Source organism: Malaclemys terrapin, chromosome 4, assembly GCF_027887155.1.
Source record: "Malaclemys terrapin pileata isolate rMalTer1 chromosome 4, rMalTer1.hap1, whole genome shotgun sequence".
NCBI lineage: Eukaryota > Metazoa > Chordata > Testudines > Emydidae > Malaclemys > Malaclemys terrapin.
The window spans coordinates 89,166,417-89,186,549 of record NC_071508.1 but is presented as its reverse complement, the minus strand read 5'-3'; the positions used below and the strand labels follow the sequence as shown (position 1 = coordinate 89,186,549).

At 48.5% G+C, this 20,133-nt stretch overlaps 1 protein-coding gene across 2 annotated transcripts in view; it reads right to left on the bottom strand.

Moving 5' to 3' along the window:
• PAPLN (papilin, proteoglycan like sulfated glycoprotein) overlaps positions 1 to 20,133 on the bottom strand; it is a 66,927-nt gene that overhangs the window by 25,173 nt on the left and 21,621 nt on the right. Inside the window, exons 3-13 of one of the 2 annotated variants that reach the window (XM_054027331.1) lie at positions 18,971 to 19,086; positions 15,643 to 15,703; positions 14,407 to 14,509; positions 13,570 to 13,700; positions 13,083 to 13,206; positions 12,119 to 12,199; positions 10,762 to 10,934; positions 9,933 to 10,056; positions 8,413 to 8,539; positions 6,528 to 6,593; positions 1,593 to 1,800 (exon numbers count right to left, since the gene is read on the bottom strand). In XM_054027331.1, coding sequence (XP_053883306.1) covers positions 1,593 to 1,800; positions 6,528 to 6,593; positions 8,413 to 8,539; positions 9,933 to 10,056; positions 10,762 to 10,934; positions 12,119 to 12,199; positions 13,083 to 13,206; positions 13,570 to 13,700; positions 14,407 to 14,509; positions 15,643 to 15,703; positions 18,971 to 19,086 — 1,314 coding nt within the window. The remainder of the gene's footprint in view (positions 1 to 1,592; positions 1,801 to 6,527; positions 6,594 to 8,412; positions 8,540 to 9,932; positions 10,057 to 10,761; positions 10,935 to 12,118; positions 12,200 to 13,082; positions 13,207 to 13,569; positions 13,701 to 14,406; positions 14,510 to 15,642; positions 15,704 to 18,970; positions 19,087 to 20,133) is intronic. The other variant, XM_054027332.1, reaches the window with a different exon arrangement.

The window sequence follows — 20,133 nt, the reverse complement described above, 5'->3', positions numbered from 1 at the left end:
TTTTTTGCCTCTTTCAGGAGAAATGTAGAGTTCCGAATCTGTTTCAGGAATTGAAATGCCATGATGTTATGCCACACTGTCACATTAGATTGTTCAACATCTTCATTAATGATCTGGATGATGGGAAGGATTGCACCCTCAGCAAGTTTGTGGATGACACTAAGCTGGGGGGAGAAGTAGATATGCTGGAGGGTAGGGATAGGGTCCAGAGTGGCCTAGACAAATTGGTGGGTTGGGCCAAAAGAAATCTGATGAGGTTCAACAAGGACAAATGCAGAGTCCTGCACTTAAGATGGAAGAATCCCATGCACCGCTACAGGCTGGGGATTGATTGGCTAAGCGGCAGTTCTGCAGAAAAGGACGTGGGATTACAGTGGACAAGAAGCTGGATATGAGTCAACAGTGTGCCCCTGTTGTCAAGAAGGCTAACAGCATATTGGGCTGCATTAGTAGAAGCATTGCCAGCAGATCGAGGGAAGTGATATTCCCCTCTATTTAGTACTTGTGAGGCCACATCTGGAGTACTGCGTCCAGTTTTGCCCTCCACCCCCCACTACAGAAAGGATGTGGACATACTGGAGAGAGTCAGGCGGAGGGCAATGAAAATGATTAGGGGGCTGGGGCACATGACTTATGAGGAAAGGCAGAGGAACTGGGCTTATTTAGTCTGCAGAAGAGAAGAGTGAGGGGGGATTTGATAGCAGCCTTCAACTACCTGAAGGGGGGGGTTCCAAAGAGGATGGAGCAAGGCTGTTCTCAGTCTTGTCAGATGACAGAACAAGGAGCATTGTTCTCAAGTTGCAGTGGGGGAGGTCTAGGTTGGATATTATGAAAAACTATTTCACTAGTAGGGTGATGAAGCACTGGAATGGGTTACCTAGGGAGGTGGTTGAATCTCCATCCTTAGAGGTTTCTAAGGCCCGGCTTGACAAAGCCCTGGCTGGGATGATTTAGCTGGGGTTGTGCCTGCTTTGAGCAGGAGGTTGGACTAGATGACCTCCTGAGGTCTCTTCCAACCCTAATATTCTATGATTCTATGGTGCTGTACCTTTTCAGGCAATGCAATGTCTCAACACAGCGATACAAATGTTGCCAGGCTGTACTGAATGTAAGTTCTGGAGAATAAATTTCAGCCCTGCACTGAAGATCGACTAATAGGTGTCCTCTATCTCTCCTTTCTATGCTTCTAGAATTTCAAATGTCCTCCTCATTGGCAGGCCTGCATGCAAGTGGTTCAAAGAGTGCCCCCTTGTGGACACACAAATATACCCAGGCACCAACAATCCAACTCGCAATATCATGTATGGGCTGAACTCTCCCCAGACATACAGCTTAGTGCAATGCCTTTGTAGATCAAGGAGCAAGGCAGATTTTGTCCTCCGTCTACACAGAGTATGTTCTACAAGTCCCTTTCTCTGCCCAATCTGCACAGGATCTAAGTCTGTTGGAGCCCTAGATGGAGAACCTGTCTCTTTAGCTCAAGCTGTAGCATTTCATACTTCTAGCTCTGAAGGTCCTTGGTTCAATCCCTGGTGTGCTAGCTCAGAGGGTGGTTGTCAGATATGTACATTGCATTCAATGTGTGAACTCACCTCCGACCAGGGCCCTGTGCTCCACGTCGCACACTGTCGCATGTTGCAGGGCTGCGTGCTGCGGGGCTGCTCCGCAAAGGCCATGCACTTGGCATCATCCACCACCCCAGGGGAGCCTTGTCCATTGTTTGACATGCAGTAAACTGAGCGAGTTTGGGTACCTCCCCCGCAGGTGGCTGAGCAGGCTCCCCACTCCCCGGTTTTCCAGCTGTAGGTAACAGAAAGCCGTCACAGAACCAATGAACAAAGAGGGCTAGCAAGGAAGTCTCTGTACTTAGGGCTTGCTGTATCACAGTTGGTGCCCAAAGGGCCAAGGTTAACCCTGAAATCCCCAGTTCAACCAGTTAGGGAAAAATCTCTTTTTGTGTTGTGACATCAGCAACAGAAAGAAAAGAAGCCACAAAGGGCCATCACAGCGTGACAGGATGTCACAGGGTCATATTTTTGTCTTCCACTCAAGAAAATTGGCGAAGGTGGCAATTTGACAGAGTGCATAATACCTGCATGTCCAGGAGGCATCCATGAAAGTAACAGATGCCTACACAAGCTGACCATATATTAAGTGAGTTTCACCATAACAGTCTGTGTGGAACTGATCACCATTACTTTACCAGAGTCAGAAACTCAAATGTAGCTGGAGTAAAGTTACAGGTGAGTTTAAACATGAACAATTGCTGCATAGCATAGGTGGGCAATGGGGCAGCGCTGTGGAACCAATCTGTGAGTGCAACCCACTTGGCTTTCTGACTGTGTGGGGACCCCTCAGGTCTGATCTACTGTTAAAATTTAGACTGACCTAGTTATGTCACTCAGGGGTGTGAACAATTCATACTGAGTGGCATAGTTAAGCTGACCTAACCCCCAGTGTACATGAGGCTAGGTTGCTGGAAGAATTCTTCCTTTGACCTAGCTACCACCCCTCGGGGAGGTGGATTACCTACATCAATGGAAAAACCATGTCCATCGATGTAGGAAGTGTCTACAGCTGTGCCCCTGTAGTGCCCATAGCGTAGCCATGCCCTTAGAGCACCACTTTTATTTATTTATAAAAGGAAGAGGGACAAAAGGCATCTCTCCATCACACTAGGGCCCTATCCATGAAAACATCACATACAGGACTGCACAATAGAAGACTAGCAAGTCAATCAGCCTGACCGCTTAAACTCCAGCCACAAGCTACAGCATAGAGACAAACCAAAACCCCATTCTGTCTCAAAGCCAATTCTTAAAGTGTGGGTGGTGACCCCTTGCTGGCGGTCAGTGGACAGCTTCCTTGTCACATGGTGCTGGCTTAGGTCCTTATTTCCAACTGCTGACTTGCATTAAAAAAGGCTAAATATTCATTGGACAATACTTTGTCATGTAAACAGTTGCAGTAGTTGCCACCAAGTTGGGAGGGGAGAGCTCCCCAAGATAATCCCACTGTTAGGATGAGGTCCACATTATGAAAGTTTGAAAACCCTTGCCTAACCCTTTCCACCCATGCTCCAGCCCTATGCCTGGGAACACAGATAAGCCTTGCAGCATGCCTTGAAGGACAACAGAGGGGGTTATTTTGGACATAGGCACTGACTTCCTGATTTCCCAGGGGGTGGTCGACCCCAGCTCCATCCCAGGTCCTGCCCCGCCCCCCACTCCTTCCCCCAAGACCCCACCCCTGCCCTGCCTGACCCCATTCCATCCTCTCCCCCAAGGGCGCCCCATAGACAACTGGTGCCTCCCCATACTGGGAGGCATGATCTAAAGAGGAGGTCACGTGTCCCCCTGGACAACCACCCCTCCGTGCCCAGCCCTGGGCCACTGTGCTCTCCCTGCCCCATGTTACCTGCAGGAAGGGGGCGCTCTGTCCTCCCTCTGTGCCTGGCCCCCCCAGCATGTCCTGCTGCTCTCCCCGGCAGGAGTGAGCCTGGGCAAGGAGCAGAAGGGAGCCACTTCTAAAGTCGCCCCCTCCTGGTTGCTGCCCTGCAGCCCGCCAGCTGCCTGAGAGAGCCTGGCTGGGGAGGCGGCTTCTGCTCTCTGCCCAGACTCAGCCGCCAGGGACCGCAGCTGAGTGCGTTGGAAACGTGCCGGGAGGGGGGGCTCCAGCTCGCTCGTCCCCGATCCCTGGCACTCAAGCCCAGGCAGCCACCTCCCCAGCCAGGCTCTCTCAGGCAGCAACCAGCCCACCATGCTGCAGAGCAGTGTCCCAGCAGCCGGAAGGGTTTGGGCCCTTCCACTCCCCAGCATCTGGGGAAATCTCCCCTGACGTCACCCAGCCCCGCCTTCACCCCACCCCATTCCACCCTCTCCCCTGCCTCTTCCTGCCCCCCGCTCCTCCTCCTGCACACCGCCAAACAGTTGATCGCGGCAGGAGGAAGGTGCTGGGGGGATGGGGAGGAGCTGATTGGCGAGGCCCGCCGGGGGCCTCCCCAGGGGAGGAGGGGCTTGCCGATGGGTGCTCAGCACCCACTTTTTTTTTTTCCCATGGGTGCTCCAGCCCCAGAGCACCCACAGAGTTGGTGCCTATGATTTTGGACCACAGTGGTGTGTGGAGCCCAAAGTCAAAGGTAGGGGGTGCTCATGGAGGACTTCCTGCTGTCAGCTACCTTCCAGTTAATCAAGTAAGCTCCAGCTAAAATAGCGCCACTGATTAGTCAAGAGGGCAGATAAAATTTTTGCCATCTCCTTCTACTTGTTCCCCCAGCCTGTCATCATCACCTTCATCTTAACCAGACTGAGTCCTCAGCCCATCCTCCTCATTAACTCCACTAAGGGTCCCATATATTTACTGAGCAAGAGAAGCGACACAATAGAATCCTATACAAGAATGCCTTCAAGGTCAATGAGCAATTTCCCAATATAACTCTGGGTCCTCTCAGCCAGGAAGGAACACAGCCACTCAATTCCTACCTATGACTGTAGGTAAGGTGACCAGATGTCCTGATTTTATAGGGACAGTCCTGATTTTTGGGTCTCTCTCTTATATAGGCTCCTATTATCCCCCCACCCCCTGGCCCGATTTTGTACACTTGCTGTCTGGTCACCCTAACTGTAGACCAGTCAAACAACTCATAGTCAACTGCAATTAAGGCAGTTGATAGATCTAATAGTATTAGTGTGGACACCTGATCATTCATTATCCATCAAGTTGTGTTTCCGTACTGTACGCAAGTCTGCAACCAAACTGACAAGGGCCAAGAAGATCTGGGGCACCTAGATACTATAAGAGCATCTTGTTGCAACCTTTTCAGTTATCTTACCCAAAAGAGGGAAGATTAAAATGGTTAAATAATTGCTCATATTGTTAATGTCAAGCAATGGTTTCTTTTGCAAAGGGCATATGCAAGTGTCCTTCAAAGCAGATGGCAAATTGTGATCTTCAAAGGAGGCAATGACAATTTCCACCAACAATGGACCTACTTCTTCCCAAATGACCTTTAGCAAACAGGAGGGACATGGAGCTAAGTCACAGACTGTGATTAAAAATTCCCCCAACACCTCCAGTACCTCAATGAGTGCCACAGGATGAAATCAGAGCAAAGAAGACCTGGTGTTTGTTCCCCACAAGATATAATTTTGTGCTGCCACGAATGCAAATAACTCAGTCTAAATCTGCAAAATAACTAGAAATTCCCTCACAACAAGAATCAGCAGCCAGGCACAGACTGCCCAGATTAATCAGGCTGCTAACCACACAAAACAAATTCACTGATCAAGATGTTGCAGATGCTATAGTGGAGTTAAAAAACCAATTCTTCATTTTCCCATAAAGCCACAGCATAATATGCTTAATAGGCAGCAGGTTTAAAATAAACAAAAGAAACCCATGTACAATGCACAGTCAACCTGTGGAACTCCTTGCCAGAGGATGTTGTGAAGGCCAAGACTATAACAGGGTTCAAAAAAGAACTAGATAAGTTCATGGAGGGTAGGTCCATCAAGGGCTATTAGCCAGGATGGGCAGGGAGGGTGTCCCTAGCCTTTGTTTGCCAGAAGCTGGGAATGGGCGACAGGGGATGGATCACTTGATGATTACCTGTTCTGTTCATTCCCTCTGGGGCACCTGGCATTGGCCACTGTTGGAAGACACGATTCTGGGCTAGATGGACTTTTGGTCTGACCCAGCATGGCCGCTCTTGTGTTAAAAGGTCTTTATGATAGTTGGCCAAATTCACCCAGAGGCTTTTGCAACTGGTTCTCAAGGCATCTTCTGCCTCACTTCTTTCATCACAGGCCATCTGTAAACCGAGGTGACCTGTGAGATTGAAGCTATGAAAGAAGACGCCTAAGGACAACCCTATTGACAGTAGAGGGCAACATGGTGGTAAGTATCACTCAGCCATTAGTAGAGTGGTTTGCTGGGAGGACAATTTTTCTCTTTTTTGCTTCCGGTGCCATGGTGGAGAGCCATATCATCGCAGTAAACACTGCACCCAGGCACTTTTGTGCCTGCACTGGAGCACATGCTGTTGGGAGAAGAGCTTCGGAGGAAACTTGTGGTTGCAACAAAGGAAGTTTGGCATTCTGACTAGTTATTAAATAATCTGATTCACTGCAGTCCTACCCCATTTCTGTTTCTTTCTATGAGTTTATCATCTTGACAAATTGAGCAAAATCTTCAAAAGCAGCCGCCTTGCCCAAGGGAAATGGCAATGCTTATTTCAGGGTCAGAAACAGAAAGATACAAAGAACTGTCCCCTCCAACAGTCACATCAGAAGAGCAAATCATCAGTAGGGCTCACCAGTGTCCGAGCAAAGCTTCCCCTTTTCTAGTACCCAGGACCCTCCACCATCATTTGTGGGGGGTGAGAATCAAAAGCAAAGCACCATCCTAGACCGTCACCAAGGATGGAAACACCCAGTGGGGTTCACCAAGCAACTAGATTTTCTAGGTGGGAAGTGGGCAGAGAATAGCTGAAGCTCTGCTTTCTATAATCTCTATCTCCTTCTTGTTACCTCTTCATTTGAGAGCTCCAGGCTCCGCTGTGGCTCCACACTCCCGGCAGATAGATGTAAGATATCCTTTATACACAGAACAAAGGTTTTAAAGGACTTTAAGCAATATTTAGAATTCTAGAGCTACAGCTTATTGTGTAGGCAGAAATGATCCCAGGTCTCCAGGTGCCCTCAAAACACAGGGGCTCCAACAGGCCGCACACTAATTCCACTGGATATGCAGAGAGGTGACACCAGGGTGTCCCAGGGTGATAAAATGGTACATGCTGTGGATACCCAAGTTGGAGCCATGTGGCAGCCAACTGTAAGTGCAATGGAAGGGGGAGCTTGACAGCCCAATAGGAGGAAGGATTGCAGGGGCTCAGCCCTCTCAGAAAGGGCCAGGACCTGGGGAATGCAACAAGTGAACTCCCCTCGCTCTTATATTTGCAGCTCTAAGTGAAGGGAAGAATGAACACTAAGTGAATCCTTCTCCTTCCCCCACTTTGGCTAGGATAATATCTCCAGCAACTCTACCTAGGCAAAGTGAGAGCCCCTGGTTTTGGACACAGACTCAGGCCATGTAGATCCATTCCTTATGGGCACAGAAATCCATTCCCACATCTTGGATAAAACATTTCAAAAGCGCCTAAGGCTACATCTATACTACAGCCGGATTGACGCTCTGAGGCCTTGGCTACACTTGCAGCTGTACAGCGCTGTGAGTTAAACCTGTCTTCGTACAGCTGAGTAGGGAAAGCACTGCAGTCTGTCCACACTGACAGCTACCAGCACACTGTCATGGCCACATTTGCAGCGGCATTGGAAGCGGTGCATTATGGGCAGCTATCCCAGCATTGCAGTGGCTGCAACGTGCTTTTCAAAAGGGGGGTGGGGTGGAGTGTGACAGGGAGCGTGGGGGGAGAGAGAGTGGGTTTTTGGAGTGCGGACACGCACCCTGCCTTGCAAGTTCCGACCCCCCTCCCTCCTCCACCGCTCTCTCACTCACTGAAAGCAAACAGAGCTCTTTGTTTTTTTCCCCCTCACAGACCAAATAAGCAGCCACTCACGGAAAGGGACCCCCCATTCTCCCCCCCACGGGCCACCTCTCTCTTCAAGCAAACATTAGCTGTGGGCATTCCAAAGGGACCCCCCTCCTGCCTGCCTCTACGCATTCACAGCGAACAGTAGCTATGTTTGTTTTTTTGATAAGCAGCTCTGGGAGCCCGGAGTTCACAACAAAACAAAGAGAGGCATCACAACAATACAAGGAGAGGAAGCTTCACTTAAAAGGATTATGGGGAGTTTCCGGAGGTCAATCACTGCGTAATAAGGTAACTCCCCATTTACACTGGAGCACCAGCATCTCAGCCACTCCTCAGCAGCTGTTATTCCTCTCGGGGAGGTGGAGTACATGCAGCGCTGCAGCCATGGAGATACAGCGCTGCAAATGCCTTGCCAGTGTGGACGGTGGGTGAATTACAGTGCTGGGGGCGGCTTTATGCGCTGTAACTCGCAAGTGTAGCCAAGGCCTGAGATCGATCCACCCACCAAATCAACAGCAGATCGCTCTCCAGTTGACCCCTGTACTCTACCCCCAATGAGAAGAGTAAGGTAAGTTGACAGGAGAGTTTCTATAGCAGCCTATATCCCACTTTCTAAAGTGGCTAAGGCACTAAGTCCCATTGACCACTGTTCTGCCAGTCACAGCTCAGGTATCACCTATCCCTGGGTGCTCCAGAGACATCCGTTTCCACTGACATGTGAAGTGTATGTTTCTTTCATCAGCTCCAGACTGGGGCGGCAGTGAAGGAAGCTGAAGGCAATCAGCATTCTTTTTCCTGGGTCTCAAGATACTTCACAAAGGGGTTGAAGAATCTAGAGAGGTGGAAAGAGAAAGTCTCACCGTTTTGTCTGGGGACAGGCTTGAAGCCCACATGTCCGGTTATTGGCTGGCTTTGGTTTGTCCCTGCACATATAGTCTGGGTAGGCTTCATTGTCTATGGTGCAGAACACTAGGCGTGACTGGTAACCTAAAGGAGAAGAGGAAAAGAATATTCTGGTCAAAGTGGCCCGTCCATAAAAGAGATTTAAATGCAATGGTTTGGGGAATGGCACATTTCTGAGGTAGTCTGGAGCCCTCACAGCAGCTGCAGGCTGCCGAGAGAACTGGGCCAGGTACAACTCCAAGATTCTCTATACAACCTGTTCCCCCATAAATTGTCCAGTGGTTAGGGCAGTAGCCTAGGACTTGAGAGATCTGGGTTCAATTCCCTGATGCTCCATGGACTCTCTGTGTCTCAGCTTCCCAACTGTAAAATGTGGATCTTAGTATTACTCTACTCCAGGGTGGTGTTGGAAGGATAAACACACGAACGATTGTGAGGTGCTCAAATACTCCGGTGAAAGAGGCTATAGAAATACCTACCCTAGATAGCGGCTGGGCCCACTGGAAGGGTGAGAGAGATCCGGAAGGAATTTTCCTTTAGCTCAGATGGCTGTGCCCTGTGTTTTGGAAGTTGAAGAACCAGGATTCTAATCCTGGCTCCTGAGGGGTGTGCCCTGCCAGACATAATTTATCTAGTAATTGTGTCCGTTGTCTGCAACACATGGACTTGTTACAATAGCAGAGCTATGGGTCAGCCCAACGAGGCTGGGTCTAAGCCAGGACGAAAGTGGATCAGCCCCTGGGGAAAGGGGCAACTCTGCAGCCCTATTCCAGGATTATAACAGCAGGGGAGGTGATGTCACCTTCTACAGAGGCATCCTTGAACTCATATTCTGGGCAAGAGAGGTAAGTCACTGCAGCAAAGAAGGTGAGAAAGGGCAGGCAGGAGCTCAGCATACCATGAAACTGGTTTTCATTGAGAATCCATGAGTGTGTTGACGTGTACATGGCGTGACCACGGGGGAGCTCTGGCAGCCTCTCTGCTGGATGGATGCTCCATATGGAGGCACTAGAGGTGGCAGGTTAAGTCACGTGGGGGTGAAGCAGCAAGGAGATGGTCTTGGTGAGGACGTGTTTTGGGTGGCTCGAGAGGGCTTGTAAAGGGCTGAAGCTAAACCAAAGAAAACTTAGGTTGGCTGTCAGGAAGAAATCCTTGACAGAGAGATCTATTGGTCTGGAAAACCAAGGGAAGCAGTGGGAGCACCATCACTCAGGACATAGGAAACTAGACTGGACAAAGCATTGAAGAACAGAATGTAGGGAACAATCCTGCAGTGACCCCCAGCCTGGCCTCCAATTCACAGACCCTTCATAGCCTACTGCAGCTGCCAATGCTCCTTAATCTCTCTGTGGGACAGCCCTGCGGATGGGGCCACTGACAGCTTTTCAGATGGCAGTATGTAGTGTCCTCCCTTTCGGATACTGGCTGTGCATTGGGTACTGTCTGCCGCTGGTGAGGGTGCCCCCAACCCTCTTACCTCCGCCGCACTCAGAGCTGCAATCACTCCAAGAGCCATAGCTCCAGCTGTAGCCCGAGCTGTACCCTTGCACGGGCAGGTAGTATTCATACTGCACCCCCTGGTTTGGCTCCTGGCTGATGAGCTGCAAAGGAAAGAGAATGAAGTAAGAGCCAGAAAACAAAACAGTATTTTCTCTCTCTCCTGGCTGCTCTTCCCGTCCTTATCTTAGGATCCATGCAAGGTAAACTCCCCCTTCTGCTCCCTGCACCCCTCTGTTCATTGGCCATTTATTTTGTGTGCTTTGTTTCCTCCCTAATACATCTTAGACTCTAAGACTTAGAGCACTCTTTCCAGCGAAGAGAGAGCATGCATATTTCTCAGAGCTGGTTGATTGTGCTGATCCTCTAATAGGCAGCAGGTGGTATCTTGGGCTGGCCTTACACACAAGCATAATGAATAGCTACTTGGGTGCCCCCATCTTATACCAGATCTTTAATTCATGAGCTTCCCCTATTATCTTCTTTAGCTTCTTGACCAGAAAGAAGAGACAGATAGTCACTACCAGGTCTCCTCCTACTGCCTCTCTGGCAACAGGACCAGAGCAGACAGTGGTGTGAACATGGCTTGATAGTTCCCCTTCTTACAGGGGAAGGCCCCACAGATCATAAGGCTGGCCCTGGTGATATCCCTGCTCACTGGGCTCAGTACAGGTGTATCACCTCCCCTGTCATCTACTGACATTATCCTGTAGAAACCAAGCACATCATCTCTGCAAAATGTGAAGTGCAGCCCAAGACCTACAACCAGAGCATGATGATATTAAGAGAGGATAAACACAGCTGCTCACCTCAATGACTAAGGGCTCAGTGGTGGGACCCCTGGAGTGAAGCAGCTCAGGGGCCAGGTCCCCTTCAGAGCCTCGATCGTAGTGCACAACTGTGCTAGCGATATGCAGGTCTCGGCTGAAGTCAATCGTCCAGTGCCCATTCAGATAGTATTCCCCCTGCACATTCTTGATGGCTGGACAAAGCCGCAGGGAACAAGAGAGGAGGTGGGGGATGAATGGGTTGGAAGATCCACTATTCACATGACACGCTGACACCACTTCAACCAGATGCCATATAACATGGCTTTACGATCTGCTCTAGATCTCACAGGACATCAGCAACTCACGAAGCCCTCAGTTCAGCCACTTGAAACCCAGCTTCCTCACACAAGCACCACAACCTTCCTAAAAGCTGAGAGTAACTCCTGGGCTAACGTACCAGTGTCCATTAGACAGTGGCAATGGGTGCATCAAACATGGTAACTCACGGGAAATGAATGCCCTCTTGTATTCAGTACCTTCTGCATTGGAGATAAACATGTGTGTTTCCCTTCGGTGTTTGTTTTCAACAAATGCCAAGTCAAATCAAGTCCCTGTAGGAAATCATTATCCTGTGACAACATTCTAGCCCCACTGATGCTCCCTGCTTCCTTGCTCAGGCTCTCTGATTTTCTGCATGGTGAGCCTTTTTCACTGCAGGGTCCAACTCTTTGCCACAGATTCCATTGCAGCCCTTGCCATATGCTCCATTCCCCACCTGATTATTGCATGTTCTGTTTGGTAGGCAAAGGTGTTTGTGTTGCAATGTGGCAGAGAACATTTTGACACCGTAATGAAAACTCTGCCGTGTTTGTACTGTACAAGAGCATGTCAGGAGTCCATCCATTGAGCATGGGGAAGATAGGGCCTAATGCACAGGGAACTGGCCAGCTCAGAAGAGGCCTGTGTGCTGGGAGCCCATCCCTAAAGCAGGAGTGGCAGAAGTTTGGATTTGACTTTACCAAGCTTTGTGGCAAACAGACAAACCCCAACTCAAACTTTGCCATGTTTGTCAGACTCTTAGAAGTTCCAGGCAGAAGGTTTAAATAGGGCTTGGTCTTTTTATCCTCACATATGTAGAATCACAGTAGTGGTGCTGGGCCAAGTCCGAGTCCCAGGTCTGAGTTCTCTAGTTCCCTAGTTCTCTAATTGTGTTCAATATCCGAACCTGGATTTAGAACTGAACTTTGTGCCCAGCTCCTCCCTTTGCAGGGGGCAGGCCCAAGCTTCTGCCCCACATGCCCCTGAACTCTGGTGTGTTGGAAAGTCAGAATAGAATTTTGTGGCTTGAGTCCATTTCTATGGTGTCGTAATACATTCATTACAATGTCTGTCTTACCCAGGAAGTTCCTGCTGGGCCTAACTTCCTTAATGCGGAGGCTTGTGGCTCCCATGGGAATGATGAAGATTTGATTGTAACCTGAAGAAAATGAAGGAAGTTGGTCAAGGTACTGACAGACAGTGATGGAGGATGTGAGAGGCTTGCCCATGTGCGTGGGAGCTGTCCCCAGCTGCACTAGTGGCTGCATGGATGAGTTATGAGATAACTGGAAAGAACTCAATCCAGCTGTTGCAGCTTCATTAATTTTAGGATGGCTGCACCCAGATTTGTTTCACTCATGGAGTAGTCCACCCACTTCATGGCTAAAATACATCTGAGAGCAGCGTTATCACAGCATCGCACTCTGAAACCAATACAGTTAGGGGCCTGTTTGGGCTTCCATTACAAACCCTAATTTTCAGCGTTTCCTATCTCGGACATTTCAAAATGCATCAGATTGAAACTCTGCAGACAAAGATTCATCCCAGTGCAATCATTAGACTGAAGTAGTTCAGAGCCAGCCAAATGTGGGAGAGCCAGGTTCCAAGTCCTGGTCCCAGTCTCCCACTCCTTTGGGGGGTTCTGCAGACCTTGGGTAACCAGCTCCATTACAAAAAGCACTTCCAGCAGGCATGCTCTGAGGGACAGTTCAATGGAGCCTCTCTCGTCTAGAAGAGTTGTGGCATCTACAAGAGACTAAGAGAGGGGGAGTGGGAGAACCTTAGGGCTGCAGTGGGAAATAGGAGGGGACCCCCCCATAGAGGTGGTCATTATGTTTTCTAGCTCTAGCCTGCTGTATGGGTGGATTGGATGAGTGCAGGCTAGAGCTAGAAAACATCTCTAGAAAACATGCAGTCTCATGGCCTCAGTAAACAGAGAGAGCAGATAACTCCACCAGCTCCATGCAACGGGTCAAAATGAGACCAGGTTTACTCTGTCCTTCTCCCCTGTTCATCCTTCTAGAAAATCCAGACTACTGTACCTTTGGGGAGGCTGAGCACATCAAAAGTGCCCTTCACTTCGTAACAGGCCCTGCCATCCCCTCCACACTGCAGGCACTTATCTTCCTTCTTGGCAGAATTGAGCATGTCGTCACAGCCGACAGCCTGTCAGAAAAACAATGCCATTAATGTGCTTAAACCAAAACCAGAGCATGGGGTGGGATGGAGAAAGAAAAGGCCAGGGCCTAGACTGATCACTAGGAAGAGGATAAACTAGATAGCTCCGGGTGCAGTAGAAAGGGTGGGTGATTGGGCTGGTGGTTAACTCTCCCCAAGAGTCCACAGAAATATATGTACATGCTCCCCACTCTTCCTTCAGTTCCCTAGAAACCAAATGCATTTGCTGTGTTGTTGGATAATAAGGGCATCGTTTGGGAAGGGCTGGATAGGACAAAGGGAAATGCCAAGAAGACTGACATACACCCACTCTCTCTCATAGAAAAGGGATGAGGAGGTAGGATGACTTACTTGGCAGACTCCCTCGACACAAACATCCCGTTTGCCTGGCTCACAGGGCGTCCCATCAGCCACTGCTTCCTTGTGCCTGTAGTAGAAGTTCTCTCCCTTGGGAATACAGTTTAACTCGCATTTATTGGGAGCTGGAAGGGAAGAAAATAGCAGGTGTCACGTGACATGGTTAATCCCTTACAAACACACCATGAGCCTGAACCTGAAATGTGGGATTAGGCCCTGAGGAGTGGATTGCTATTAACATTAATGACTGGTTCCTGCAGAATACGTTCCCATGTAGTTCGAGTCTTTTCAGAGAGAACAAATGTTAACACAGAAGAACACCAGTAACATATCAACAAAGAATGAAATTCTTCAGGTAAGCTTTAAAAAACCCAATAACTCAGAGCTGGCTGAGTGAATATGGAAGACAGCAGAGTCCAGTGGTTAGAGCAGAGAGCTAGGACTTCTGATTTCTATTCCTGCCTCTAAACTTGGTTCTCTGAGTGTCCTTGAGCAAACCACATGCAGCAAGATTTTTGGCAGCGTTCACTAACTTGAAGAGCTTTATTTTTGGGGGGTCCAATCTGAGATACCTTTTGCCTGATTATCAAAAGTGTTGAACAGCTGCTGGAGCTATAGATTTCTGTGCCTCAAAGGCAGCCCTTGCCAGAGATCTTGTGCAATTGTTCTGGAAGATGATCCATTCCAACAGACACCTATAGCTGTTCCAGAAGAGGACCCCTCCGGACAGACACCTATGCATTTAGGACTCTTTCCAGACAGAGACCCCCTACTTTCAGGCAAAGCCAAACACCCCCAAATCAAACAAGTTTAAAACCTTGTATCCATTACCTCCATAATAAGGCAGCCACTTATATCTCTTTCCTTGGAATTCTGTTCCATCAAACTCAGCACACTGCTCTGCTCGGAAGTCTCTGGAGCCCTCAGGGCAGCTCTGTGGGGGAAGAGAGAACCCAATCGCACAGCATTCTCACAGGGAGGAGGGAGGTAAAGGAAAGGATCTCACTGGGGTGTGTTCCTCAAGTTTCCCCACAGACTGGCAATGACCAAGTCACTCCTGAATGCAGCTCTGACACATGACAGCGCATTACGCTGTCTCCAGGTCAGGCCAGCTTCATTCTTATCTTAAAGCAGGTGATTAGGGAACTGCTTCTTCCCAGACAGAAGGTCTTTGGATGGCTACCAAGCTATAACCATGAACATCAACAGTATGAGTGCTCCCTGATTTCTTTCCATGGTGTTGTCCATAATAAACCAGACCCATCTCATAGTCAAAGGATTCAGACCCAGAGCCCTAAACCTTTTCTCATATTGTCTTCCTGCTCTCTCTGCTCCCCATAGTCTCTCAAATGGCATAATGGCCAACAAGGGTCAGGCTAGAGACTCTTGCCTACATGCTCGGGGTATTACTGATCGCCATATTTGGGGTCGGGAAGGAATTTTCCTCCAGGGTAGATTGGCTGAGCCTCTGGAGGTTTTTCGCCTTCCTCCGCAGCATGGGGCAGGGATCACTAGCAGGAGGGTCTCTGCCGATTGAAGTCACTAAAACACAGGATTGGGGACTTCAACGGCAGAGTCCAGGGAAGGGTCTTGTGGCCTGCAGCATGCAGGGGGTCAGACCAGATGATCATAATGGTCCCTTCTGACCTTAAAGTCTATGAGTCTATGAGTCAAATGCAACCTTGATGCTCTGTATGTGTTGGGAACCTCTGAATAGGCTCTGGATAATAGAAGGAATACTCAGTGTAGTGAGCAGACACTGGGGTTTTCAGAAAACTGAGGGTGAGATAATTGTAACTATACTAATATCTACATGCTGCAATCACCAAACAGAGTTGGTATGTGCCCAGAATCTATTGCACAAGGGCACAAATTCTAGCCTGGGGCCTAATCACCTGTGAGCATCCCCAGGCAAACAGTGTTCACCAGCAATACTGGCTCTGGTGCTCCTGGGGAGGAGAAGAATCCCATTGGCACTGAGAGGGCTCAGCACATGGCTTCTGAAGAAAATTAAGCTCCTCCGGGAGAGGAAGCAGCAGGAAGGAGAGAATGTACTGAGCACTGTACCTGAATATTGCACAAGCGATAGTTTCGAGTTGGTCCAATACAGTTAGACCCACCATCTGTCCTGAAAGACAGAGAAACAACATGAAGTAGTTCTGAAGAGATTGTAAATATCATCCCCATTGCTATTTATTAATAATCTCCCAGGTAACACAGTGAATTTATCAGCACTTTGCACACAGCATGCAGCACTAAGACACATTCCCTGTCCCAAAGAGCTAACAACCTAAGATATCCTATTTCTTTCCTACAATACTGAACCTGGCATCTTTCAGCGCATTTTCTTGCTGTAATCTTGTTATAGATACAGGTAGTATATACACTATGTATTGCCACAGGGTGGTGTTTAAATTTTCTGGGGGCAACGTTTTTCCCCCACCAATTAGTGGAGGCAGTTTCTTTTATTCTTTGTCAGGCTTTTTATGAACACAAAGCTTGATGTCTCTAACAGCACCTGTGTGATACAGCATGAATACCTGGGGGTGAGCAGGAAGAGTGGGTGGGGTGGCAATGGATATGAAGTCAGCGTGCACGCACACTTCAAACTACCCTGCCATTTACATTCCTGCTGTTATGGGACTCATTAGCTGGAAGAACAGAATGGCCAAAGGGAAGGGAGGTAACCATCTTCCCTGATTCTATATCTGACTCTTCAAAATGAGAGGGATACAGCTCAATGCCTAACAAGTTCATATCCAGGGAGAAATTGGATTTGAAAAAGCCATCTGTTGTACCCAGAGGCGGATTAGGGATTTGTGGGATCCTGAGCCAGAGCAAGTGGGGGCCTCTCTCCACCCTGCAGTTCTCCAACCCCACCCCCCAGACCTCCTGCTGGGGAAATGGGGTCGGGGTGCAGGGGCTTGCCCTGCCCTGGCCCCCCACGCCGGGCACTCCTGCCGGGGAGCCGGGTCCGGGCATGGGGTCATCCCCAGCTCCCCAGCAGGAGCTCCAGGTGGGCAGAGCAGGGCAAGTCCCCACATCCCGACTCCACTTCCTGGCGGGAGCAGGGCAAGCCCCTGTGCCCACCTGGCAGGCAGGTGAAGTGGGTCGGGACGTGGGGGTGCCCATTTTTCCGGGGGGTCCCCAAATTGGCCAGAACTCTGGACACAGCCCATTGGCTCAGTGGCTAATTTGCCCTGGGTTGTACCCCTCCTGCTTCTCTCTTGGTCCATCATCTCAGCACTTGTGACACAGCAAGGCGGGTCTCCAGGAATGCTGAGTCAGCACAGAGCGAGACAGGCCAGATCATGAAGCAAAGGGAAGAGGCATGCTTGGAGATTTTGTTTTTTTGAAATATTGCAGAACAATCAGAACTCTTATAAAAAGCCTATTTTAAAAGGAGATTAAGGAGCCAAAGGGAGGCTGCCTACTTCAGCTTGTGTTCTTTTTGGCTATGTCTACAGAAGGTTTTTTAGACCTATCATTATTAATGGGGGCAGCTATACCTGCTCAGGGAGGTTCAGTCATTGCTACCATCTACCCCTGCTCAGAGGTTAGATGACACAATGTTAACAGTGCCTGAACAATGGCCACCTTATGGCTTCTGGTGGTAGAGCAGCACCTGTTGGGAATCATGGGTCTGAAATAGAGGCCAGAAAATAGAAATCCTCTCCTGTGAAAAATGTCATTGGGAGTGGGGGGGGGGGGGAGAGAAATTGTCCCGATATCAAAAATGCAAAATTCTTCATGGGAAGGGATTTCCAGAACAATTCCATTTGGGGAGAACCGAAGGATTTAATCTAAGAGAATCTGAATGAGGCTGCCAGAGGCCAAGTGCCCCTGTTCTCTGACTTCCTGGCTCTTAGCCTCACCACCTCCTCTCTCTGGTAGCCCGGCAGCAAGGAGAAGAGAACCAGGGCGGCTCAGCTTCCCCACCAGAGACACAGCCAGGTAGGGCAGGTGGCAGGAAGGCTGAGCACTGGGAAACAGGAACACCCGGGCACTCAGTTGCCAACAGCCTGCCTGGAAGCTCTTGTCAATTTTACTTTCTCCCTGAAGCAGAAAATGAAATTGACAAGAGCCTCTCTGGCAGAGAGGTTGTTTCAATTTTCCTGATGGACAATCAGAATTTTTCTGGGAATCCCTTCCGGGGGGGTTGAGGGGAGTGTTTTTGACTTTTTGTCCCAATTTGGGATGAAATGTTTTTCGAAAATGTACATTTTTTTTGCAGGAAGGGATTTCCCTTTTCTGGCCAGATCAGTTTCACACCCATGATTCCCATTAAGTGCTGCCTCACCAAAGGAAGCTGTCATGTGGACATATCTTAGGCACTGTTAACATTCTGTCATCAAAAATCATTCCAATGGAAAATTTCCCACCAGCTCTGGTCTGAAAAATCTTAGCATAGACACGGCTTTCAGCCCGCAGGAGAATGATAGGCACAGGGGTGTGCACATTTCCCCCACAGGGCACCATAATCCTGGCCAGAAAGACACCCTTTTGCCATATCAAACTTGTGCCCCAAACACAACTTTTCTTGTCCAATTAACCTCAAACTTTCCAATGATGCCATTCTCCTCTAGCATGGGCATTTCAGACTGAAGAGAGCCCAGCCTGTTCAGAAAGTTAGAGGAAAAGCCCCATCAGGTTTATAACGAAAACTATGTGAACAGCTTCCTATGTAATAGAGTTTTTACTCGGACTCCATTATATATTAGAGATGGCCCCAAACTGTAACCTCAGATAAGAACCCCCCTCAATCCACCTTGAATGTGTATCAGTTTGGATTTGTTCCCCTGGATCTGAACCCACCACCATAATTTTAGCTGTGGCTAGGGCTGAAAACTGGAAAAGGCCTATTTTCTGGATCCAGTGGGAACAGCTGGTTTCTCAAGATTTAAGATATTTGGGCTGAAATTTTGACAGAAAAGCTGATGCAATTTTGGCATCACCAAAATCAAATTTTAGCCTTGTTCAGCTTTGAAGCCACACTCCAAACCCTAATAAAAGAAACCTAAGGTCAGCTCCTAGGCTGGTGTAAATTGGTGAAGCTCTATTGAGGCTAATGGAGCAATGAGGATTTACACTTGCTGAGGATCTGGCCCCATTCTGGATCCAAACTCTGCCTCCCAGTTTCATCTTATCTCTATACACTATATTCCACTTCATCTAGATGAACTCTTTTGGGGGAGAGCTGCTTATTAGAGATGCCTTCCAGAAAACAGATTTAGCCTTGTTTCCATGCAGGGAATAAGAGAGGTCAAACTTTCTTTGGTAGGTGATTGACAGGTCATTTCACCAAGAGACATTAGAAAGCTACCCTGAGCTACCTGGTGATGCCTCTTGTGGGAGGAGAAAGAGCGTGGTAATATAAAAAGAAGAAAGCCCTCACCTTTGCGAGTAGCAGCGCCGCTGCCGAAAGCTGATGCCCCCACCACAGCTCTGACTGCACTCGCTCCATTCTCCCCAGCCCCCCCAGAAATCAATCTGCCGCTTTGCCTTGCGGGCCTGTGAAAACCAAACATTCAAGTGAACATGGTGAGACAGAACAAAAGCAGCAAAATTGAACCAACTACTGTGACGTTGCAGTCTATATGATTTTATAAAAATTTGATAATGAGTGAATATAATGTAACTGGAATATGCTTCATGCAAAAGGTCTCTTGTAAGGTATCATTACAAAGCTTATTATCTACGGAGTATGATCATCCTATTTGTATAAATGTACCACTCTTGTATTTGAAAGTAGAAATATGAAATATAACTCTGCAGGCCTATTGTAATTATGCAAAGTGTGGGCCATTAATGGTGGTTTAGAATCTTGATGACTCCCATTAACCAGGACCGTTGTCTGCAGATGGGTGTGTTTTACCTGTAAGTTTTCTTGTAGGTGTGTGTGCTGGCAAGTGGGCAATGAAGTCTTGCAGTGACATGTGATCATGTCACCTGAACTGGAATCCATCTTTAACCTAGGGTGACCAGATAGTAAGTATGAAAAATTGGGAAGAGGGTTGGGGGTAATAGGCACCTATATAAGACAAAGCCCCAAATATCGGGACTGTCCCTATAAAATCGGGACATCTGGTCACCCTACTTTAACCTGGTGTCTTTCCATTGAGAAGGAGGGGGTGGAAACCTAGAGAGGGACAAAGGATTCCCACCTTATGCAAAAGATATATAAAGGGGAGGAACAGAACAAAGAGGAGAGAGACGCCATCATGAAGAATCCCCTAGCTACCACCTGAGCTGGAACAAGAGCTGTACCAGGGGAAAGAATTGTGCCCAGGCCTGGAAGGGGTCCAGTCTGAGGAAAAAAACTTACTGAAGCATCTCTAAGGGTGAGATTATTTGGTTTGATTAGACATAGATTTGCGCATTTTATTTTATTTTGCTTGGTGACTTACTTTGTTCTGTCTGTTACTACTTGGAACCACTTAAATCCTACTTTCTGTATTTAATAAAATCACATTTTACTTATTAATAAACTCAGAGTATGTATTAATACCTGGGGGAGCAAACAGCTGTGCATATCTCTCTATCAGTGTTATAGAGGGC